The sequence below is a fragment of the Zonotrichia albicollis genome, chromosome 4, assembly GCF_047830755.1.
Source record: "Zonotrichia albicollis isolate bZonAlb1 chromosome 4, bZonAlb1.hap1, whole genome shotgun sequence".
Taxonomy (NCBI): Eukaryota; Metazoa; Chordata; class Aves; order Passeriformes; family Passerellidae; genus Zonotrichia; species Zonotrichia albicollis.
Window position 1 is genome coordinate 22,109,411 of NC_133822.1, and position 24,650 is coordinate 22,134,060.

Below are 24,650 nucleotides of genomic sequence, written 5' to 3' on the forward strand. Positions count from 1 at the left end.
GAACTTTAGTGTCACCACTTCTGCTGTTGTCCTTCAGCTTGAGAGGTGCCTCTGGTCAGCTGTTCACATTAGCTCTGATCCAGCACAGGTCCTGTGTATATTAGTCCTAAATGCATATGACTGTGGAACTGTTTGCTGTATTTTTTTACCTTACTTAGGTCAAATCTCATGTAGTTTTGGTAAGAGCATTGCTTACTCTGTGTATAGCTGCTACCAGTACAGATTTGTTGACTATGCTGCATGGAGAAACAAATAAAAACCTTTAGAGTCTAAGGATGGTGAGTTATGTGTATAAAGCATAACCAAGTTGTTAAATATTCTGTCCAGACAAGCAGAAGTGTAACTTACTTTTACTTTACATGCAGTAACTAGTGTGTAACTCTGCCTTTTCCCTTCAGGAGTCAGTTGGATATTAACAATAAGAAGAGTGTGGCTGATTCCATTCGTGATGAGTATGGGTTTCTCCAAAAGAAATATCCTTCCCTTGCCAATCGAAATGGAACCAAGTATCTTGCTAGAACACTGAACAGGTATTCCTTGAAGACATAAGCTGATGGGTTACACATCTGTGCAGACCTTTCTTTGTACTCTTTCTTAGTGTCTCTTTTGGTGCTGTACAGTAATGCATTAAAGAAAACTCTCGTTGCAAACTCTGGTTCTCTAAATTTCTGAATTTACTTTAGTTTTCCCAAGTGTTTTCCTTTGGTGGTTATTTTGTGTCTCATCTCTGTTTTGATGAAGATGATAAAGCTGAAACTTTTCCTCCCTTCTAATAAGGGACTGTTTTCTATTTTCAGATTGCTGATGCATCATATCAGGGATTGCTTGCCAGAACTGAAAACCAGAATTAATGTTTTAGCTGCCCAGTACCAATCTCTACTGAACAGCTATGGGGAACCTGTTGAAGACAAAAGTGCTACTTTATTGCAGCTGATCACCAAATTTGCCACAGAATATTGTAATACTATTGAAGGAACAGCAAAATACATAGAGACTTCAGAGCTGTAAGTACAAGTGTTTTCCTGGAATATTGACTGAGTGGTTTGGTTGACCCAGTGGCTCTTGCTGGCTCTCACTGGCAAAATTACTGCACTGGACCATAACATACTCAAAAAAGTTTGAATCCAAGCAACTGTAAGAAAGGTTTTTAATGAGAGCTTTCTCCTTCTTATTTGCTACTTCAGTTGTTATTTTCTTCTTTCAGATGTGGTGGAGCCAGAATCTGTTATATTTTTCATGAGACTTTTGGAAGAACTTTAGAATCTGTTGACCCTCTGGGTGGCCTTAACACAATTGACATTCTGACTGCCATTAGAAATGCCACTGTGAGTGTTCTTCTGTATTTCTGAGTGTTGTGGCTGTATGTTAGATAGGAAGCTAAGGTTTAATTCTATATAAGAGGCATAGATTTGAGATGGTTCAGTGTTTTCCTGACAGATTTGGTTTCTTGCTAATATGGGAATTGGTGTTGCTGAGAATTAACAGAGTAAGGCCACCTTTAAATTTTGCAGAATTTAATAAAATGTTCACTCCTTCAAGCTTGACTTTGGATGTCAGACATGTCAGTCTGCTTTTCTACTGTGTCTGTTGTGTGTAGACAGACAGGCAGGTTTCTGCATGGTCTTGGAGCATGAGTACTCCATTAGAATGATCTGTGTGTATGTTATCATCCTCCTGTAAATGTAAAAACAGGATTTAGTAACAGGAAAGATGACATATTTCAGGTAAAAAATGTTGTATGTGTAGCTAAGCATTGGTCATAAGTGAAATTACTCCAAACACTGAAACCCACCTATCTTGTTTGTATGGCATTAGATGCCCATGACTGTCCAAAAAATAATGACAGTGTCTCTCTCTGAAATTAGAAAGAAAATGTCTTTCCTTTATAATAGATTTCATTAAAATGTGGATCCTCAAAAAGCGTTGTTGAGATTTGTAAGCCTAAAGTGACATGAGTAGGTAGAAACCTCTAAGATTCTAGAAGAATGCTAGTTAATCATTGTTTAATACATTTTGTCTTAAAGATGGGAACTTACATCTTTTATTTTTACATATACTTGATATTTGTTCTGAGTGTCACTGTGACCTGATTTATTCTGGGCCTCATTAAATACTACTTCTTAGAAATGCATCATGTTTTATACACAATTTAGCAGCTTTTCCCCTCCTTTTGAAACAGGGTCCCCGTCCTGCCTTGTTTGTTCCTGAGGTTTCCTTTGAGTTGCTGGTAAAAAGGCAAATCAAACGTTTGGAAGAACCGAGCTTGCGCTGTGTGGAGCTGGTTCACGAGGAAATGCAGAGGATTATCCAGCACTGTAGTAATTACAGTACACAGGTAAAAATACATGCTCTGCAGCTGGGATTGTAATCATGGCATGTGTGTGTGGGTGTGTGTGATTACTTGCTTAAAAACTTCTGGAAGTCTCACCAGTGAAACTTTGGTTTGTTTTTAGGAATTACTGAGGTTTCCTAAATTGCACGATGCCATAGTTGAAGTAGTAACCTGTCTTCTGCGTAGGAGACTTCCTGTCACGAATGAAATGGTAGGTTTCCATCTACTGTAATTTTGCTGGTAGAAGTGCATGTTTTCTGAAGTCTTGATGTTTCTGTTAGCACAGGAACCCAAGTTATTAAAGGAATCTTAACTTATTTGTTAAATTGATAGTTATTTAATATGTACGCATTTTGATGTGTACACATTTAATATGTATGCACTCTTCTATATTATGGATACATATAAAACAAAGGGATGGGGTTAGGGTTAAGCATGTTGTCCCCTATGTTTCAATTTCCCAAGAAGAATTCTACAAAATTTCAATTTAGCATCATCTAGTCTTTCTCATATAGGTTATTTCCATCCCTTGTTACAGAAGCTGTGCACATACTGTAGAGTTTGGGATGCAGTGATGAAAATTAAATTGCAATCCTTATTCTGTGTGTTTCAGAGGCTTGTAATGCCCCTTACCTAGTGAAAACTAAAAGTTCAACTTGTACCTTTAAGTAAATGTTTTAATATTAAAATCTCAATTGGACTGCCTGTTGGGCAGTAAAGAGTGTTTCAGTATTTGACTCTGCATTTGATGTGAAAAGCAAAAATTGCTTTTTATACTCACTGTCCCTCACAGTGAACCATCTCTCCCTGGTTCACATATTGTAGGTGGTTTGTGGCTGAGTGATCTTTTGCTATGGGCAAATCTAGATAAACAATTAGTAAAACCATGCCTATTGCCCCTTTTTTATCTTCAGAGTATGGCAATGAACATGAACACAAGGCTTAGTGATTTTTCCTTTTACCAAACAGCCAACAAAGTGGGCAAAAGACAAAAAATAACACAGTAACAGTAAAATGCTGTGCTTGCCAGCATTGTAGGTCATTGCTCTGCACTGGCATTAGATTTACTCCCTGAATTTTTGATCTGGGAATATTTTGCATTGCAGGTTCATAATCTGGTGGCCATTGAGTTAGCTTATATCAATACCAAACATCCAGACTTTGCTGATGCCTGTGGGTTAATGAATAACAACATAGAGGTAAGAAATGATGTTCTCTTAAAAAGTTTCTGGCCTCTTTAAGTAAAGGTGAAATTCATAAAATAACAATAAAATGTGCTTCTTTCCTTGAAGCACATTTCTGCATTTTGAGGCATGAGAAATGTGATGAATTATGAATATGGTGTATACTCTAATGATCTGTGGATTTGTTAATTTTTTTTTTATGTTACATTTAGGATCACTGGTTGATACTTCACTGAAAGGATTCTGTTTGGAAAATAAGATGGGCATCTAATTAAATATTGCCTATGAAATGAAATTTTTTAAGGCAAAATTTAAATATGTAATTGTGTGTTCATGTTGACGAAACTGCATTTTGTCTTTGACACAATGTATCAATAATGTTCCTCTCATTTGTGAAAATATAATACAAGTATTGTTTCCTCTGTTCAGGTTGTAATTTCTGCTTGCTTTTGGTTTTGTTCTTGAATCTCTGTGTTACCACACTTCAGCCTCCCTGAGACATTCTCTCCCTCAATCTCCCATCAGTAATCTTGTGTTTTGCAAGTCCAAAGCTGATAATACTTGTTGCTGCCATCATCCTATGGAAGCAGTTCAACAACCAATCTGCTCTGTGAGATTGGAAGAATCAATCTGGTGTTTTTGCAGTCTCATTAATTAGAGCTCATTAATACCCTTGTGTTTATCCAACACATTTTCATTCATCACAGAATCATGGAATGGCTTGGAAGGTAATCTCATTCCAACCCTCCTGTCATATGCAGGGACACATTCCTCTATCCCAGGTTGCTCAGGGCCCCATCCAACCTGGCCTTGGACACTTCCAGGGATGGGGCAGCCACAGCTTCTCTGGGCACCCTGTGCCAGGGCCTCACCACCTTCACAGTAAAGAATTTCTTCCTATGGAATATATAATTTAAACATTCTTTCAGTTTGAAGCCATTCTCCCTTGTCATGTCACTACATGCTCTTGTAGTGTTTCTTTTTTAAATGCTTACATTAAAATTTCTATTCCATGCAATTTCTTCTATAATCTATAAAATTTCTTTCTTCTCTACATATATTCTGTACTGACTAGGTATGCTTTTGAGTTTGACTGGGTAGATTGCTCTTTAATCTAGTTCAAAAACAATGTGTATGGAAACTGGTGTGAATACAGAAATTAAGACTTTGTGAAGCTGAACATAGAAATTTGTATCATCTTGTTACTTAAAGATGTTCTTTCCTAATGTTTTCCTCAACAGGACATTGACATTTTTAAAGAACCAAACCATGTAAACCTAAGCCTTATTCAGTGGACAATCAGTTATTAATTTCAAACAAAATCAGACATTTCTTTGTCCTAATTGCTTCAAATTCTATTTTTCTATGAAGCAAATTCTGCCACCTCCTTCATTTTGGGCTAATCATGTGCTGGCCACAGAATCAAATCCTTTAGACTTGGAGGATTTACAGCTTAATGAGGGCTGTAGGCTATCTGAGCCAAATTGTGGAGCTCTGATATTGTTTTTTAAAGGCTTAGGTTTTGATTAGGGAGTGTGGTGCAAAATAACTTTGCAAAACTTCTTATACTGAGAATTTAGTTTTGACCAGGTAATCAAAGCATCCAAATAATCAAGGGTTTCATAGACCATAGTATTAGCATGGCCCTGGATGAGATGAAGTTACTCATATTTGTGTCTGAAATGGAAGTCATCTGTAAAATGTGGCTCTTGCCTGTGTGTGGATCCACAGTAATACATAACTGAGGTCTTGCTGGATTGTTTTTAAAGGAGCAAAGGCGGAACAGGTTAACCCGGGAGCTGCCTTCTGCTGTGCCACGGGACAAGGTAAGTGTTTGATTTTGTTTTTTACATAAAGCTGAATGCATTCTCCTAGATCCAATCCAAGTATTGGAAATTTTCATATGCTGCTCTGGTAACAGTCTTGGGAGCTTCCAGGTATTAAGTTTTATCTTTTCAGTTTCATAAGATAGAAGCAGAATATAATTTTCTTTTCTTTTTTTTTTTTTATAATTTTCTTAAAGATGCAATTTTTGGGAGGTTTTAAATCTGGTATTTCAGAAGACTTGTCTATAAATGTAATAGTACACTTATTACTTGAATTTTGTCATCTCAGGTAAGGTGTAAAATGCCTGCAGATGTTGAAGATGGACTCAGAACTTTCATGCTTAAATTTGTAGCTGAGACACACTGATTTCAAAAGATAAACAAGTGATTTCAAATGTCCAGTGCCAACATAGTGACCTGTGGTTGGTTTTTGTTAAGTCACTCTTAAAACTGCAGTTTATTGCAGTCTTACTTTCTCTGGGAGCAGATGTTGGAGTTGACACTTTCAGTTGTTCATGTATTCTGTCTCTGGAGCTTGCTTAACTTTATCAGGTTTTGGGATTAGTGCAGTGACAGGAGTGGAAAAACCAACCAAATGTCATGGAAAACAGTCTGGCTGTAGAAAAGAACAGTCTGACAACAAGCTGGAATTTTTGACAGTTATTTAATACTATGTGAATTATAAGAATTCAAAGACAGAGACCATAGTTTAGAATCCTCGTGAGGTTGTAACAGGAGTTTCTACAGCTGATGGAAATCTGCTCACTAAGTTCATTACCTTAAAAAGTGAGACAGAGTCCCAGAGTAGATATAATACTGTTGCCTTTAATCAGTCTAAGACAACTGATGGATGAACTGGAAATTTAAGGTAGGTGTCTAGAGATTGCTTTCAGTGCTCTTTGATCCTTCATTTTGTTGATTTCATAGTTAAATCATCCGTGTAGGAGCTTAAATGAAATTGAAGGTCAGATAATCCAAAATAACCGTCTTGGATATGCTTTTATTTTTCTTTTTTTTTCTCTTTTCTTTCTTCTTTTTTTTTCTTCTTTTTTTTTTTCTGCTTCAATTTCTGTTTTTCTTGCAAATTCAAAATATTTCTTTTCTGCATTTTGAAAGATGCTAGTAGGTAAAAGTGTTTACAATTTGCTAGGTAAATTTGGTGGTCTTCAGTTGAATTTTTTTTTCCCTCTCCCTGCATTTTTTACCTTCCTTAGTCTACTAAAGCTCCAGGTGCATTGGCACCTGCTTCCCAGGAGACTGTTACTGCTGCTTCTGCTGAGGCTGATGGCAAGGTCTGTCTTGATTTCTCCTCTAAGCACTGCATGCACGTTTCTGTTGTGCACCCCAAGTGTAAGGAAAGCAGTTTGTCATTGGTATTGTCACCAACAGTGTGTCCTACCCAGTCTGGATGTCCTCCCCAGTGTGGATTACTTGGCACTACTGGTTTTATGTGCAGTGGCATGTCAAGACATGCCATGAGGTGGCCAAGTCACTGCTTTCTCTTTGAACTCCTGTTTTGCAATATGTTGGGGTGCAAATATGCACCTAATTTACCTCAAACTGTCCATAGATTGTTGGGTGCAACAGTAGTGTAATTAAAAGTCTTCAGCATGGCTGTTAAACTGCATGTTTTTAATGTGTTGACAGTTAAAGAAGGAGGACAGAAGATAATCTAAAATGTGAGTTTCCTGCTTCCTGCAGGGAATCTTTACAGGCTTTGTTCAAACTGAACCTCCTTTGTGTTGTTTCATATAATTGTTGAATCCCTGGTTTACTTATATTTGTGAAATGTGCTCTGCAGTGTTTTACATGTTAGGTCTGCTGTCTCATGTGTTAAAATAACATTCCTCTGAAGGCTTTTCTGCTAATTGCTCTTGCTAGGAGTCAGAAAAGATGGACAGTCACAAGTTTGTGTATTAGGAGTACCAGGGGAATTCAGGCTTTCTGCTTTATTGCACATTCAGATGTAAATGCAAAGCTTCCATTTCTGTCCTGAGCAAAGTGGTTCTACTAGTAAATAGTAGAATTTTAACTATTATTTTAATTAGTGTTCTAGAGGTTTTGTTTGATATGCTGCGAAATTTAAAAAGAAACCAAGAGCCACCATGAAAATAGTGTTGTGACTTAGGAAGCAGCAGGAAGCTGCCAGATTTGGTTTGCATTTCCCATAAACCCTGTCCTCTGTGGGGTGATACATTTCACACTCTCTTGTGTGGCTTTGTTTCTGAAACTGCTTTGGAGGTAGAGCAGGCTCCACAGCAATGCAGAATGAAGAGTGGCATTTTTGTCATTTTGAGCAGCTGTCTTGCAGTCAGAAATGATGCAGTGGAGCTTTCCTGAACAATAATTTTCTCTTATTAGCAGAGTTTGATTTGAATTCCTAGTGTGTTGTACAATGCCTCTGAGCAATTTAAATAAAATTTTTGATGTGCACAGCTTAGCTGAGTTTCTTCCTGTATGCTGCTGCTGGTATTCTACTTGCTATGCTTTGTTTCTCACTTTTTTTTTTTTAGATTTAAGATCAACCAGTGGTGTTTCATTGTGAACACAATAGATAAATTTAGCTTTTTTCCTCCTATACCTGAAGCAAGACAAGTACAAAACCTTGAATGACCTTTTTCAAACAGGACTAGATTTCAAAGCACAGAGTAAATAGAAGAGATATTAGGCTTGTGGAAAGGTAAAATAAAATAAAAATTGCCCCTATTCAACATAAAAATAAACTTTGGGTTTTTTAATACTAATTAATAGATGGTGGATACCATCCACTAATACTTCTTTTGTTCAGTCATTTCTTATGTTTGACAGTTAGATTTCTAATGTTTGACAGATTTCTAATGTTTGACATCTTTTTCTCAGAAGATTCATGAGTTATTCTTTGTCTGGAACTCCCAGAATCTCTGATCTTCTTCTCTTCTCTCTCTGAACTTTGAGAGGATGAAGATTTTTGTTTTGATTTGTTATAAAAAAGCCTTCCATAAATATGATCATAGCTGTGCTACCTCAGAACAGAAATGTGCATCTTTTTTAGGTGTTACTGTAACAAGCTTAAGTTTGTATTTAAATAAAACCTGAAGTATTTAAATTCTAGTATTGCAAGAGCGGTGGTGATCTTCAAAATACATTTTCAGAATCATCCTGATAGTATAGGATGTGTGGTCACAGCCAAATAACTTAGAAAGACCGCCCCATATTTCAGAAGTGGTTTGTAGACCCTTAAAATGCTGTGGAACTTCTCCAAGTGAGACATTTTCACACCCTTTATTAGGGACAGTATGAGTTTTAAAAGCTTTCATTTTACTGGTGCCTTTTGTGAGCTGTAACCAGCGAAGGGACAATGAATGTGGGGAATGGGAAGAACAGAATGAAGGAATATACCTATGAAAATCTTGTTTTTAGTGAGTTTTAGCTGTAGTGATTTGATCAGATGCTTCTCTGTAGTGGCCAAGTTCTAATTCTGCCATGTTTTTTCAATGTGCTGTTTGTGCAGAATCCTGCTGTAGGAGCAGATGCACCTCAGGAGTCTGGAACAGGCAACTGGAGAGGAATGCTGAAACCCTCCAAAGCAGAAGAGGTAGCAGCAGAGGAAAAATCCAAGCCAGCTGCAGCCCTACCTGCTAGTCCTCAAAAAGGACATGCTGTAAACCTCTTAGATGTGGTGAGTCTTGGAAGACAAATTCCTTTTCTTTGTAGTTCAGTCTCTAGAAAAGGAAACATCTCAATTCCAGCTCTTGTAACTTTGCTGCTAATATGTGGTCTCTTTGTAAATAATTCCCACTATTGCAACAAGGAGCTCCAGGCAGTCTCTTCTGCTTTGCTCCTTGCCTGATTCCAATCTCTCTGCAACCTCCCTGCCTGCTCCAGTTTCAGGCTATGATTGGGATAACTGGCTTCCTTTCACAAATTCCTGTGCAGGGGAACTCCTTGGCTAGATAGCTGTTGGTACAGAAACAAATCTTAGCTCAGTTCAAATTCCTGCTCTTCTTGTGCTGAATTTTAGTCTTTATACTAGAGGAGGAGAAAAAACATTAAAGCAAAACCCACTTAAGTTAAAAACAGATGGAGATGTTTGGAGATGTTTAGAAAAAATGTAGTGGTTCCCTGTGACCTTTGTTTCACATATGTGGATTTTGATACGTCTCTAATTTTATTTCTGAAGAATTACAGGTTTGTTGCAAGACAGATTACATCTCTCAAACTCAGGCTAAAAGAGCAATAGTTAGAGCTCTGAGTTTTATTTACAAATGCAAATGAGCAGAGTTGGTAAGCTGAGGGTTTTATTTTTTTCACGCAGCCTGTACCTGTTGCACGCAAACTTTCTGCCCGTGAGCAACGAGATTGTGAAGTGATTGAACGACTTATTAAATCTTACTTCCTTATTGTCAGGAAGAACATTCAGGACAGGTAAACCCAAACTTCCTTGAAATATTTAAGCCATGCAAGTATTGTGATATTTCAAGAATCATATATATGCTCATGTTACTTTTATCATGTTCTTATGTTTGTAAGAAGAGAGAAAATAAATTCATTTTTTAGAAGGGACAGCAACAGTAAAATTTGACCCTTCACAGAATGAAGCAGTTTGAAGAAGCACTTGTTTCCTCTAATGGTTTCAAGTTCTGTGTAGTATTAAGTAAAAGGTTTAATTATTTAGGAGATGCCTCCTTTTCTGGAGGATGCTTCAATTCAGATGGAAGATTTGCAGCAAATAACTGGAATCAACTCTAGGTCCTGTGTACCCCGAAAGAATTTAGCTTTGCCATCCTCTTAATTCAAATGGGAAGGTCAAATAGGAGCTAGTGTGTGTGGCTCAGTTTTCTAGCACTTAGCTATAAGGGTGGTAATGGCATGAAAAAGTTCTTTCTGCTGTGGAAAAGTCATACTTTTTCTTTAATAAGAAATTCTATAAAACTTATTTTGCTTATGTCTTTGTGGAAAGATCTAACTTCATATATGATTTTTATGTATATGGGAAGTATGGAGGGAAGTACAGGAATCTGGAAACCAGATTTTAGAGCAGGTTAGTGAGGCTCATAGGTGTTTTAGTCTATCCAGTAAACTAATACCTTCAATATAATTTGTAGTATTTAATGTCAGGGGAGTGCTTTGTTTACATTAACTTTACTGCACAGTTTGTACTATGTAACATCAGAAATGTGAATTATTTCTTTGCCTTTTTCTCTTCCCATTTACACATAAAATTTGGTGTTAGAGTTGACATACTTAAATGTGTGTCATCCCATGCACAGTAGAGATAGGTTGGTTTCTAATGAGCAAAATTATTTATTCTTGTTTTGTGTTTTACACTGTTCATGTTTTTTACAGTGTAGCTTTCTATCTGGAAGAAGTTATGCTTATATGAATTAGTACTACTCTAATATTGTACATGATGATGCTTTTACTTGACAGAGTTTTTATTTATAGTAGTGATAGATTCCTGGTAGTTTGAGCCAATGCTATGTGTAGCTGCTTGCCCTCATTGTACATTCCTCTGGAACAGACCTGGCTTTGAACAATTGTTTTAAAGAAGCAATCTTGATGTGCTTGCAGTGTGCCAAAGGCAGTGATGCATTTTCTGGTGAACCACGTGAAGGACACTCTCCAGAGTGAGCTGGTGGGCCAGCTGTACAAATCCCTGTTGTTGGATGACCTTCTCACAGAGTCTGAGGACATGGCACAGCGTAGGAAAGAGGCAGCTGACATGCTCAAGGTAATGAGGACATCAGGAGCTCCTGGGAGCAGTTCACCATATCACTGGGAGGCTGCTTGAAGATTTGTCTTCCTTTTTTCTTTACTGTTTTTTAATATGTGCCATTGTATTGCTTTTCTCTGCTAGAGGAATTAAAACCAATACACAACCAGAAAGGATTACATATAAGGTTTTAAATCCGCAGTTTAGCAGGCTAGATAGAAAGTAGGTGAAGTTTCTCTTTTATGGCAGACTTTTAAAACTGTGTATGGTGAAGAAGTCTGCCCTTCTTGAGAATTTAATGGGTTGCCACTTCTTTTGTGTCTTGGTTTGGAAAGACAGGTGCCTGCTAAGGACGGCAGGAGCCTCCACTGAAATGGACAATGTAAACACGCCCCCCCCCCCCCCCCCCCAGTTGCTGTAAACTTTAAATTAAGGGGCTCTCAGGCAAAAAACATGGGAGCAGAAATAACAGTTCTTTATTGGGGAAGAAAATAAAAAGATAAAATAAACAATGCAGTAAACTAAAACAACACTGACAGAGTCAGAACACAACCTGACACCCTGTGGGTCAGGATGCTGGTAGCAGTCCCATTGGAATGTGGCTGCAGCCCTCCTGGAGTGTCAGGTGTGGCTCTGCTGGAGCAGGGATCCTGTAGAAGGGTGGAGTCTTCCTCTGAAATCCAGTGGAAGAGGCAGCTGCTGTTCCTCTGGGAAATCCAGTGGAGAAGCTGTGCTGGTGTTCCCAAATCTCCAGATTATATCCAGTTAGGAATGCTCCCAGAGGCTCCTCCCCCTGGGCAGAGCATCTCCCAATGGGATGCTGTAGTTCTTATCAGCCATGCAGTGACATTCACTGGCCTCTTATCAGCAGATGTCACCTGGGAGGAAGGATTGGTTGTGGAAGAGATAAGGAAAACTGTGCACTTAACAGAAGACAGCTGCCATACAGATGGCAAATAGAATACAATTTGCTTGGCAATCTAGGACATTTTGTAATGCCACTGATTAGCTTTGGTTTGTTTTTAGCTTTGCGCTTCCCAGACTGCTGCTGTTTTGTCCCTGGGAAATCTGTGCAGCATAACTAACTGTGGCTTTTGTGTGTCCCTGTGTGCAGGCCCTGCAGAGAGCCAGCCAGATCATTGCAGAGATCCGAGAGACACATCTTTGGTGAAGACTGTATCAGCCACACTATTTATATGCATTGGAGGTTACATTGGCTTGACAATTGCTAGGCATGGTATACGGAGTAGAATTTTTATTTATGAACTCTTATCTGTGTACTGCAACTGTGTAAATCTGCTCATGTAAAGACAGTTGGTTTGATTTGCAAACAGAAAAACATGCTGTATTTTGCAAAAGAAGTCGTATTTAATCCATATAATAAATGGCTCTAAATGTTTCCTTACCAGGTTTCTGGTGCAAATTAAAGCAGACCAAGTCTTCTGTCTCAGTGACAGTCTCATTTGAACTTGGGGAAAAACATTCAAGTTCCAGTGCCTGACTTGCTGAACAGGTTGCCTGTGGTTAAGACAGCCAGTGTAGTCTTGTGGCATAGTTCTAAGCTGCTTTTCCAGTAGAAGTTTCAATACTGTGAAGACAAGAGAGCACCGAGTATTTTCTTTCATGAATATATTGCATGCACTGTGGCAGATGGAGGTCTCCATTTTATAGCACAGTAGAGATGTCGAGCGTATTACTATGTATGTGTGTTCCCTTTTTCTTTTTTCTCTTTGTCCCCAAATGTTTCAATGGCAGACAAAACTTCAGACTTGATTTCATGGAGTATCATGTAGGAAGAATTAGCCTGGAGCTTGTGAACAAGAACAGCCTACTAAAAAGTGGCTGCAGAGTTATTAACGTGCACTGGAGCTTGTGTATGAATGTTGGAGTTTATAATCAGGCACAAGGACACCTTCCCCTTCCTCCCCCCTGGGACCAAGCCCCTGGACCACCTGATAGTAAATTTGCTCTGGCAGAACTGAAAAATAAAACTGGATTTCAAAACTGTCATGGGATAGTAAGCGTTTCTTTTAAAAACAGATCAAGTTGGCCAGGGAGAAGGGGATGCCCACAAATTCTGCAAATTTTGGAATGTATGACAGTATGAAAGAAAGTCTGTGGAATTGGAATATTTATATCAGAGATTACAGTTGCTTTTGAGGAAATTTTATTGTGCTGTAAGTAGCTTTTTTTTTTTTTTGAGGACAATCGTAAAATTATTAAATTTTAGGTTGGAAATTAAGTTGATGAGATTTCTTTTTTTGTTTTGATTATAATTCATACAGATGACTATTGATCACACTAGCCTTGAAAAAGTAAACATTTTAATTTTTATGAATAAAAATTTATTTAAACTCCAGCCAGCATACTTGCATGTACTTTTCAAGCAGATTCACTCTTTTTGTATAAAGTGAAAATGTTTACTATAGTGTTGCTAATACTTTTTCTTTAGCACAACTTGCATGAAAAATAGGACACTGCTGTTAACCTCCATGGCTTGATTTTATGGTATTGGGCCATGATAGTGAGGTTTTCATTACCCATATGCAGTTCCTTCCCCCTGAAATCAGTTAGCAAAAAAGGAATTCCTATGGTAAGCTGCTAAAGATTGAAAATTTAAAAACTCAGTTTACAAGAAGCTCTGTTTAAAAATGTATTTTTCTCGTGGTAATATTCAGTTTGGCATCAATATGAGCACAAGGAGTTAAGTCTGACAGATGCAACTTTTGGATCCTTCATGTATGATCTGAGGTAATTCATGCAGAACACAGAAATACATATGGTGCATTTTTAAACAGCCTAAGAAGTCATGGTGTATGCATTACATGTAATGAATACAAAGGAGGTACTTTTATCTTGCATTGTATCCAGGGATGATAGTTCTCAGATTGAAGAAATATGACTGAAGTGCAAACCACTTTTTAAATCAATTTGGTGATCAGTGAAAGCTTTTTAAGTTTGGTCAAAAGCATTACATTTCTGTTTGGTATTCACCTGACACCCTCTCCCCTTTGCTTTCAACATCCAAGAAGTTTTCAACAAGGTAGTGCCGTCCATAAGTGATCTGCTACCTAAGCTTTAACTCCCAAGTTCAGTCAACAGTCTCTTTGTGAAGAAATACTCTGATTTGTAAAGTTTTGAAATGCTGCATAAAGCAAATGAATTTCATTTATTGAAGAAATTCTTGCAAGTGATACCTGGCTCTGTAATGTCATGTGGAATTTCCAGTGTCAATTTGGTTTCTGAAATGTTACGACTTTTTTTGTTTAAGTTTCACAAAAAGGTTCAATTTGGTAATGTTTGAGTGCCAAGAAATGAACTTGATTTGTAATCCTTAATGCAAGACTTTGAAGGTCCATGCTGTAACAATGCTGTTATTTAATAAACAGATAATACACAAAATTAATTACTCCAGAAATAGTTTTGGACTGACTTGTAGTTCTGGTGGCAGGACTTACATGCACTTACAGTTAGTAGTGTAAGTACCTATATGTCTACAACCTTAGTTATGATTTCACTTGTTTTCACTCAATTCTGCATTCTTGAATAGTTCCATAACCCATAATGTAGACAGGCTGCTCATGCCTACTGATAGGTTTGAAACAAGCTGTGTTCTGGAACTGAAGTAAAACACTTCAAATGCCACTATTACTGGCTCTGAAAGAAAGTGTGGGAAAGCTGTGGAAAGAAGCCTAATGAGGGCAGCAACTGAAAAATTCCCAGATTAGACTGGTGGTTTACAACTGTCTTCTAATCACCTCATTTAATTTAAACCTGAAAAAATGTTGTCACAAATGCACTAGTTTTAGCTAGCTTGCTCTCCAGTGGGGGAGAATCATGGAGGGGAAAACTCCCTGTAGCCAAGCTCAGGTTAGTAAATGTCTGACACCGATACCTGAGCTGTTGAAGTCCTGCTGTAACTAAAACACAGTATCCTCCTGGTGTGAGCAGTTTGTATTCAGTAGTCAGGTTCAAATTTTACTTAGTGAAACAGATGGGTAGAAGGGGTGGTGGTGTCTGTGTGCTTCAGATCTTACTCTGAAGTAAACAGAGCAGACCTTGTGTAAAACCTGCTTTTGTTCATTGCTTTTTGGATGAATGACTGATGCCAGATTGGATATGGCAAACTCAGATCCCTGCTTTATGGACCAGGCAGGGAAAAGGAACAACTTGCCACTTGGTTGTGCCCCTATTGGGAACTTAAATGGAATTATCATGGGTAATTTTTTTTCTGCAGTTCTCTCCTTCAGCTGTGAGAGCAATGGGTAGCTGGCGTTTCCTGTAGTCACTGAGGATCTCCACTGTATCTGCTTTTTGTTGCTAATTAAACACTGCTTTGAGGTGAGAGGCAGAGGATTGATTCCTCAAAGTTTAATACCACTTGGATATGGTTTTGTGCTCAATGACATTCTTTAAACTAGTTGAAGGTGCTTTCATGCTCCCATAGTTTTGAGTTTACCTATTGCATGCCCTTCACCCTTTACCTCTGAACTGTTAGGTGCTACAGTAAGGTTAAACTCAAGTCTTCCAGGTTGTGCTATACAAATGTTTTTGGTGCAACTTTTTTAGTTTGTTGGTTTTAGGTTTTTAAAAATATCTTGCCAAAATAATTACTTTTCTTTTTGCACTTTTAAATCTTGCATGTGTAGCCATGTTAAATACTTTAATATTAATTACTCCTTGTTCACATTTAAACAAGTTTGGACAATTTCTGATTACCTGAATGCATCGGTGTATAAGAATTAAGACCAGGCTAAGAAAGAATAGTTGATTTTTCCTTGATCCTTGACCCAAGTGTTCAAATGCTCAGTTGTGATGGCCCTGTATGGTCATGGCAAGTAGTGCTGGTATCCAGCTGTTTCTCTGGGAAGAGTGAGGGAAAGGTTTGGAGTGCTAGGACTTGGTCAAAGGCAAGCATGGACTAAATTTCTTGGGGTTTATAAATCTTATTAGAAACCCTGCATGCAAAGAACTTTATTCCTTTTTTGTTTCATGTTGCTAAAAAATAAATTTACTGATTTATTAGAGGTGGACATATATGTATCTGCACCATTTGGCAGTGACAGAAAACAGGCAGGAAAGAGGTCAGACATGAAACACTATTCATTCCCAGTTTTTCCTGTAACCACAAAGAAACTCTCAAATGGGTGTGTATTGGAGTATTTTGGTCCCAGGTGCACGCTTCTGTCATTTAAGGAATAAGGTGGCTGAAATTTCCCTTTCCCCTTCCTTTCTCCCTTTTCTTCTATGTGCTTTCTTTGAGGTAGAAATGACTTAATTACTTTTCTTTGTTATGGAATGGAGATTAGGCTAGAGATGTTTCATTATGAGACAGGTAAGTAGGACTGGAAACTGAAATTAACACTAGGAACATGCTGAGCTTTTGAAAGTGCCATTATTTCAGTTCCATTGCCAGAAGAAACTGTCATCTATAACAAGCAAGCCACTCTATTTTATTACTGCTGAAATCTTAAGTCATGGTGCAAATGAAATCGGCATGGAATTTATCAAGTGAAAAGAAACATAAAAAAGATACCTAAACAATAACAAACTCCCTACCCAACTCTAGAATATATATAACCACATTCCAGAAGCTAAGATTAAGGCTTTCCCCCTTGTGGCTGCTGTCACTGCAAATTTCCATTGAAGATTTCATGGACCAGGAAATTACTCTCCATGGCCTCAGTGAGGCCTAATCCTTGAAAGCAACACTGCAATGCACTTCAGCTTCCCTCATGTGTTTCCTGGTCCTGGTTCCTTGTGGTGCTGTTCACCACAACTCCTGGGCAGCTAATACTAAAAAAACCCCTTCATATGCATGCCCCAAATCTTCTGGTATAATGTGCTGTCTTCCTGACTGCAGAGCCTACAGAACTAGGGCCAGGATATTCCTTCATCAAGGAATGCTGGATAGCATGGATGTCATTCATAGGACCAAAGAAGTGGAACAACTGCTACTCCCCTTGTGAGTCATACTATGCACAGAGAAAGCCTAAAGGATTCATTAGGTTGATTTCAGCTTTGAAAGGCTCTGTACTTTCAGATTTCAAAAGTGAATTTGCTGTGTATTCCCACAGGAAGGCTGGAAAACTTTGGTGCAATGTGTCCCCATATACAGCCAAGAAGCAACTTTCACTGGTGCCTAATCATTTATTAGGAATCTTTATTATGACTTTTCTGCAGCTTCCTTCAAAGCAAACCTGTTCAGGGAAACATGACCACAGGTTGGCTGTCTTTGCCCCCAGCAAGGATTCTTTCACTGGCTGTAAGAAGGAGTGGGTTTGAGTTTGCTTTGGCTCATTTTCCTGTGGGTTATCCTGTGGAATAACTGGCCACTGTTCCTCTACAACACAGAGGGCTGTTACAGGAGGGAAAGCACATCTCCATCGCTGGACTTTGAAATGAATCTTTTCTTCTTATGCAGATCCTTATGGATGGTGCTTTGAATAAGGCAGAGTATCCACAATCTCTTCAGTGGTATAACTCAGCTCCTTTATTTGAACTCTGGTGCATTTTGAAAAAAGTGTTGGGCAGTCTGTGAGCTGTGTAGTAATGCACAGTACAGAAATATCTTCAAGTACCTCTTCAAGCAGCAGAGTCAGACCTGTCCTTTTAGGGAGATACTCTGTTGTCACAACTGCAACCATTTTATAATGTAGTAATTTTTCTTTCCAACCCTAAGTAATGATACTCCATTCTTCAGAATATGCTGTCCCAGAATAAGAACAGTCTCAGGATTAGTTACACGATTCCCATTTATTGAAACTCCTCCGTCTGTAATTTTCCGGTACCTTAAAAACAAAACAGAAACAACTGTTACTTGCAAGAGAAAGGTATTTATTAAGAAATGGAAGTTCATTTGGGTTTTTTTCTGTTTGTTTTGGTTTTTTGTTTTGTTTTGTTTTTTGTGGGTTTTTTTTTGTTGTTGTTGGATGTGTAATTGAATACATTTTAATTCTTCTGCACTTCACTTCCAGTCCAGGTCAACAGTGACTGAAATGAACCTTAGCCTCTACTACATTTTCTGAGAAGGATAAATACTGTTTTAAGAATTAACCCACAAGCACAGGTGAGAACTCACCCACTAGGTCCATCTGGAATGGCATTTGCTTTGCGACACAAGTCAAGAACAGTCATGCCAGCTTCAAGCAGCAGTTCAGCAGAAGTAGCTTGTCTGAAAAGTTCCTGTAGCTCTTGGTCAGACATTTCTTCCAGTGCCTCCACACTGCTGTGGTAAAGGGCCTTAGTGCACCTGTGAGAACAAAGAGCATTCAAAATACAGAGCTAGTCTTCTTGTCTTCTCTTCACACAAAGTGCTACTCATCAGATTCCCCTCCCCAGTTTCTTTTGGGAGTCCACAAACTAACAGAAATACTTTAAATACACCCCCACTTTTTAATTGTACCCTACTGCCCTGCAATTTTTTAAAATATTTTCAGTGTATTTTTAAGTCTACAGTTTTTCTCTTTCAACATCTAAGCAGCAACTTAATAGATTAAAATAGTCCCTGAAAAGCTATGGAGAATTCCCACAGAAATTTGAAACAAAACTGCTTGATAAATCAAACTTTACCTCTTAGCAGATTCCAGCCCCTCTCTACCATGGACAAGCTTAGTTACTTCAGCAGCCAGTCGTTTCTGAGGGCCCCATTTCTCAGGTTCTTTAGCATGCATTTCCATGATGTGGGCAATCTCCTCAAGAGGAAGGAAGGTGAACAGTTTCAGGTATCTGTGAGCAGGGAAAAAAGTACTTTGTCTATATAGCCATCATTACAGATTTCCTGCCTTTGTCATTCAAACTTCAGTAACTGCATGAAAATAATTCTCAGTCAATTTAAGAAATACATATTAAGATGCTCTGTGCTTTCAATCAAATCTTTAAAACTCACATTTTACTTAATATTCTGCCTAAGGTCAACTCTTCAGACATAAAATAGTGTCAGATGCTTTTATGAAGCTTGTACTCCAGTCAACAATTTTGTTTTCTCTTGAAACTTTTATAGGATTTACTGGAATCGTGTATCAACAAGGTTTTGTATTTAACCTAGGAGATCCACAATATGCTAATGCAAAATCCCACTGCCAGTCTGTGGCCATCATGGGACAGAAACATACTTGCATTGGCAAGTATCTCAGCAGGAAGGTTATTTAGGATAATTAAGAATTTAAAGATGCACCCTAAGCCTACTCTTTACAACAAAGTCCATTTTAATGAGCTGTCAGTCCCATGCAGTGTATTAAAGGTACCTTTACTGGTAAAAAGTCTGAATGGCTGAAATATTTTAGTTTAAGTAGCCACATACACTTCTTTTCAGTCTGAAAGATGCTGGGGATCAGAACATGGATTTGAATTATCAGAGGATAAACCTTTCAGAGAGGTAAGTAAGTTGTAAGGCAGGTCCCAATATGAAAGGGAATTATTTCAGCTCAGATTTAACAGTGCTATTGATGTTAAAAGTAAAACAGATTTAGAAAAGAACACAGCAAGTAATTAAAATCAATGTAGTAATGTAATGTACTGAAAAACTCTGATGCTACAGAACTAAAACTAATATACCATATAAGAGAGTCAACCCACTGGCAGAACAAAATAAAAGCATTATTGCTTCACTTCTCTGTCATCCCCCTTCTAATTTTCTGATGCACATTTCAGCATATGGAAGTTCCACTATCCTGTCTACTGAGGAAACAGTCATGCCTGTTTATTTCATGAACACTTACAATTAACACATACTTGTACATGGAGCTTGTGTTACACATAATTAAATGAAGCAGTTACAGTGAACAGTTAGAATCGGGTTTTATGAACAGTGACAAAAATCAAGATGGAGAAAAACTTACTTTTCAACCACGTTATCTTGCTGTCTGACAAAAAACTGATAGAGCTCAAAAGGAGAAGTCTTCTCCCTGTTCAGCCAAACTGCATTTCCAGCAGTCTTTCCCAGTTTATCACCAGTAGTACTGGTAATAAGAGGTACAGTAATTCCAAACACCTCTGCTCCTGTCATCCTGAGAAAGAAGAGTCACTGATTGTTAAAATAAATCATATCCTGGTAAAGCTGGCTAAAATACAAGCATTCTGCAAGATTCTATCCTTGATATAAAGCTGGGGGTGATGGGCAAACAGATGCCAGAACATTGTTGTGTGAAGAGGGCTTTAGGGGAAAAACCAGCACCATAAGTTTTTAAGTTATTTTGTATATTTGTAAGGCATTTATGTCCTTTAAGTAGTTTGTATATTATATACTGCAACTGTCTCAATCATATTTGGAGTGATTACATCAGGATGGGTGTGCTGGCAGACTTGTCTCGATTTTGTCCCATGCTTCAGGTGGTTTGATTTTGGTTCTTGGATTCACTAATACAAGGACCCATTATTTTTCTTAAAAATTCATATAAACCTGGTCAAAATGGTGCAATTAATGGTCAGGCCAATTAATTACTCCTCTCAAATCACAGGGATTTGTATGTGGCCAAATCTTTTGTTACTTTAGAGTTTGTGAGCACCAAGTTGCCCAGCATTCTGTCATGGAATCACAGAATTGGTGAGGCTGGGCAAGACCTCTGAGACCACTGAGTCCAACTTGTGACTGAACATCACCTAGAGCATGGCACTAAGTGCCAGGGGCATCCTTCCTTACACACCTCCACGGACAGCGACTCCACCCCTCCCTAGGCAGCCCATTCCATCGCTGCCCTTCTCCAGACTTGCTCCAGGACCACAGTGTCCTCCTGAATGAATGACCCAGGACTAGCACAGCACTCGAGCTGCGGCCTCACCAGTGCCCAGCACGGGGTGACAATGCCATCCCCGGTCCCGCTGCCCACACCCTGCCCATCCCCTGCCGCCCGCGCTTCTCCGTACTTGGTGACGAGCTCGTATCCGGACATGATGTTTCCCATCTGGTCGTGGCCGCCCAGCTGGATGCGGCAGCCGTGGTGCTGGTGCAGGTGCAGAAAGTCGTAGGCCTGCAGCGCGGGGTACAGGAACTCGGCCAGGCTCATGCCCTCAGCGCTGCGCAGCCGCGCCTGGCAGCTCTGCCGGCTCAGCAGCGTGCCCATGCGGAGCCGCCCGCCGGCGCCGCCCAGGAAGCGGAGCAGCGGCTCCCGGCCGAGCCAGCGGGCGTTGTCCAGCAGGGCGGCGCGGCCGAGCCGCCCGGCGCCGGGCTCCCAGAACAGCTCCCGGTGGTTCCCGAACAGCCGCTCCAGCCCCGCGCGCAGCGCCCGCGCCTGCGCGCGCACCCGCCCCGCCGGCAGCGGCTCCCGGGCGCGCTCCCGCCCGCTGGGGTCCCCGAGCTGCGCCGTGGCCCCGCCCACCACGGCGATGACGTCGTGGCCGGCGCGCTGGAAGTGCAGCAGCGCCATGACGGGCAGCAGGTGCCCCACGTGCAGCGAGTCCGCCGTGGGGTCGAAGCCGCAGTAGGCGGCCAGCGGCGGCCGGCCCGGCTCCAGCAGCGCCGGCAGCTGCTCCTCCGCGCTCTGCGCCGGGAACACCTCCTGGAACAGCCCGCGCTCGCACTGCGCCGCCAGCAGCCCCGCCGCGCCCCGCGCCCGCCGCGCCTGCTCGTGGGCCCAGCGGCGGAGCGGCGGCGGCAGCGGGAGCGGGGCCTGGCGCAGGCCCCACGGCCCCGCCGCCCGCCCGCAGCGCCGGCACAGCGCGGGCGCCGCCATCGCGCGCGGAGCACGCCGGGAGCGCCGGCAGGGCGGGGCCATGCGCCGGGACCGCCCCGGAACCGGGAACCGGCGGGAACGGGCGGGGAGAGCGGGCCGGGAGGGGTTGAAGGATGTGTTGAAGGCACACCCGGGACGGCGGGACTACCGTCACCTTTGCGCGGACTGGCGGTTCTTCTCCGCCACATTAAAGATGCAACAAAACCGGCATGTGCTGCCTCCTGCTCCGCTGCATTTCTCAGTCCGGAATACCGAGAGTTCAGGCGGTGGGAATCGGCCTGGCAGAGCCGATACCGCCTGCCTGAGTTGGTCACAACGGGGCTTCAGAATTTGCACCCTAGAATTAGTTATATTACCAGAATTTATTAGCTATATTCCTAGAAATTTTTAGCTGCGTTACTTATCTGCTTGGGAAGAGGCGGTTCAAACCATAGATAGAGGTGTGCAGCAGTGGGTGATAAAAGGAATGCTGAGGAAACGTGGGCCCTCTGCAGGGGAATGGGGCACCTGGGGTAGGGAGAATGCTGAGGTGTGCACTGGGTTTTTTGCCTCAGTCTGCACTGGCAGGTGTTCAAGCACCCCGGCAGAGTTGCAGAAGGAAAGTAAGGGTGAGGAGAATGAACCACCTCGTGCAGGAGAAGATGGGGTTTGAGGCTGTCTAGGGGACCTGGGTGTAGCCATGATATTTTCTGAAAAATCCTTTCCTTAGGACTTTTCCTCCTAAGAAGCTGAGAAACCTCAGGAACAAAATGTAAACAATGATTATCTGCTGCTGTGGAATGCAACAGGTGCATCTGTGATTGGTCTTATAGAGTTGTTTCTAATTAATGGCCAGTCACAGTCATCTGGCTCAGAGTCTCTGTCTGAGCCCCAAACCTTTGTTATCATTCCTTCTTTTTCTATTCTTAGCTAGCCTTCTGATGAAATCCTTTCTTCTACTCTTTTAGTATAGTTTTAATATATATCATAAAATAATAAATCAAGCCTTCTGAAACATGGAGTCATCCTCGTCTCTTCCCTCATCCTCAGACCCCTGTGAACACGGTCACACCTAGGGGTGCACATGTCCATAGGACATGATGAGATGCTTTCACAGGACCTGAGGGGATGGTTGGATAAAATGTCTAAGCCACTCTCCGTCATGTTTAAGGAGCTGTGGCAGTCTGGTGAGGTTCCCATTGACTGGAAAAGGGGCTCAGTTGGTCATTGGTTGAGACAATGGCAAGCACTATTATTAAAATCTTTGCCATTCTGTGTTGGAAGCAATATGTAGAGGTGATAATACAACGGGAATATCAATAAATGGAAATATTGTGCAGACTTAGAAAAGCTTAGATTATTAGCTCTCCAAATAATACAAGAGTAATTCTGACACACTGTATCTCAAAAGCCAGCCATTGTCCTGTAATGAGCCTGGTAATGTTCTCCATGCACCGCTTTCACACTCAGCTGAAATTCCTGTTCTCTAGCACTCTCTATTCCTATTTAAGTGCTAACAAAAACAATGACTATGGCAAGTTCTTCCTTGCTGTAGGTTCAGGTAAACACCCAGCTGGAGCAGATGGGTTGATTCCTTTGTGCTGGAAGGAGCCAGTGGCTTCAGAAAATCCCTTTTTCTTCCCTTGTTGGCTCCCAACAACCCCCTGCCATGCTACAGGCTGGGAGAAGAGTGGCTGGAAAGCTGCCTGGGCCCTTGATGACACAGAAGACACTGAGGTGCTGCAGCATGTCCGGGGAAGGGTGATGGAACTGGTGAAGGATCAGGAATTTACTTCTTGGAAGTCCCTGAGATGCTGTGTTTTGTTAGCAACAATGAGCCAGTTAATTCTGTTACAGAGGTAATTTTTGCCATTTTGTTCTTTATTCATGTCTGCTGTACTTATGCTTTCATTTCACAGCGACAGCCTGTGGCTGCTGGGATGGTGAACCAGCCTAAAGCTCCACAACATCAGCACAAGCTTTATCATCCACCTCCTCCAGCTCCTGTCCAGTAAATTCCCTGGGACTGGGATAATTTGTGGTGGCAGATGCTCTGGCTGTGCCCACTGCCTTCCAGAGCACACCTCATACCAATACACCTCTTGTTTTATTATTGCTTATGCTGTACTCTGAGGGTTTTTTCTTTATGAGGGGTGGGAAAAGGATTTGCTCTCAATGTACATCTGAGGGGTAGCCTGGCTCTGTGGTGTCTGTAGGCAAGAGGACAGCTGGTATTTTCTGCAGTTCTTAATCCCTCTGCAACTTTTATCTCTCAGATTAGTTAGAGCATTTGAACCAATAGTTTTCCTTTTCCTTTGATGTGGTTTGTCACCCTCCCTCACATTTATTTTATTTCATTTGATCTTATTTTTCAGTATATCTATTTTTTTTTAATCTTATCATCTTTTTCAGCTGAAAATTAACTTGTTCCCTGTTTTCTCACCTCTCTCCACCCAGGGGTATTTGGTGCTTGTGTGTTCCTTTCTTCTCTCTTTCTCTGCTGTAATTGGTTGTTTAATTTTGTTTCTTTTTCATGGACCTCTCTATGTGTCCTCTGATAGGTGCATATCTGTTTTTAATTGGTCTTTGTGCCATATTGTTCTTTTTTTAGATTTAATATCCATCCTTCAAACACCAGACCAATTAACATGGAATATGCTTTCATATTTTTCCATGCTAAATAATTTTTTTGACTTTCCAATGACCCAGGGGTTTGCAAACTATGGTGGTGACAGCTGCTTTTGTCCTTGATTTTAGACTCTATCAAATTCAGTTTTAATACTGGATTTTTCTAAGACAACCCCAAATCCCAAATCAACTATAAAAATCCTCTTTCTTTTAAAAATACTATTGTGACAATGTTATTATTTGTGGCTTGTTAGCTTTCAGCAATTACTCTTTTTTTACACAGCTTTTTTAGACATGACAGTATCCTAAGTCCAAAATCTCTCCATTCTCCACAAACAG

The 24,650-nt window shown here is 40.5% G+C and overlaps 2 protein-coding genes across 5 annotated transcripts in view; one reads left to right on the top strand and one right to left on the bottom strand.

Moving 5' to 3' along the window:
- Positions 1–17,541, top strand: part of DNM1L (dynamin 1 like) — a 39,242-nt gene extending 21,701 nt beyond the window's left edge. For 2 of the 4 annotated variants that reach the window (XM_005482754.3, XM_014264164.3), the window contains 12 exons: positions 399–530; positions 798–1,004; positions 1,205–1,325; positions 2,180–2,335; positions 2,454–2,543; positions 3,439–3,531; positions 5,286–5,342; positions 6,557–6,634; positions 8,833–9,000; positions 9,637–9,746; positions 10,893–11,052; positions 12,149–17,541. In XM_005482754.3, coding sequence (XP_005482811.1) covers positions 399–530; positions 798–1,004; positions 1,205–1,325; positions 2,180–2,335; positions 2,454–2,543; positions 3,439–3,531; positions 5,286–5,342; positions 6,557–6,634; positions 8,833–9,000; positions 9,637–9,746; positions 10,893–11,052; positions 12,149–12,205 — 1,429 coding nt within the window. In that variant the 3' untranslated portion in view covers positions 12,206–17,541. The remainder of the gene's footprint in view (positions 1–398; positions 531–797; positions 1,005–1,204; positions 1,326–2,179; positions 2,336–2,453; positions 2,544–3,438; positions 3,532–5,285; positions 5,343–6,556; positions 6,635–8,832; positions 9,001–9,636; positions 9,747–10,892; positions 11,053–12,148) is intronic. The other 2 variants (XM_005482758.3, XM_005482759.4) reach the window with 1 other exon arrangement.
- YARS2 (tyrosyl-tRNA synthetase 2) lies at positions 13,189–21,743 on the bottom strand. Its single transcript, XM_014264236.3, has 5 exons — positions 20,899–21,743; positions 19,875–20,042; positions 18,607–18,762; positions 18,116–18,286; positions 13,189–17,825 (listed from the first exon to the last, which is right to left on the bottom strand). Exons 1-5 carry the CDS (start codon positions 21,702–21,704, stop codon positions 17,666–17,668), a joined length of 1,461 nt encoding a protein of 486 aa, XP_014119711.2. The 5' UTR covers positions 21,705–21,743; the 3' UTR covers positions 13,189–17,665.
- Positions 21,744–24,650: the final 2,907 nt, after the last annotated feature.

Bases quoted from the DNA above. Each gene is read 5' to 3' on its own strand.
- YARS2 (XM_014264236.3), bottom strand. From the start codon at position 21,704: ATGGCGGCGCCCGCGCTGTGCCGGCGCTGCGGGCGGGCGGCGGGGCCG. The intron at 20,043-20,898 runs GTACGGAGAAGC...CTTCTTTCTCAG, and splicing joins GGATACGAGCTCGTCACCAA to GATGACAGGAGCAGAGGTGT. The intron at 18,287-18,606 runs GTAAAGTTTGAT...TTGTTCTCACAG, and splicing joins GGGCTGGAATCTGCTAAGAG to GTGCACTAAGGCCCTTTACC.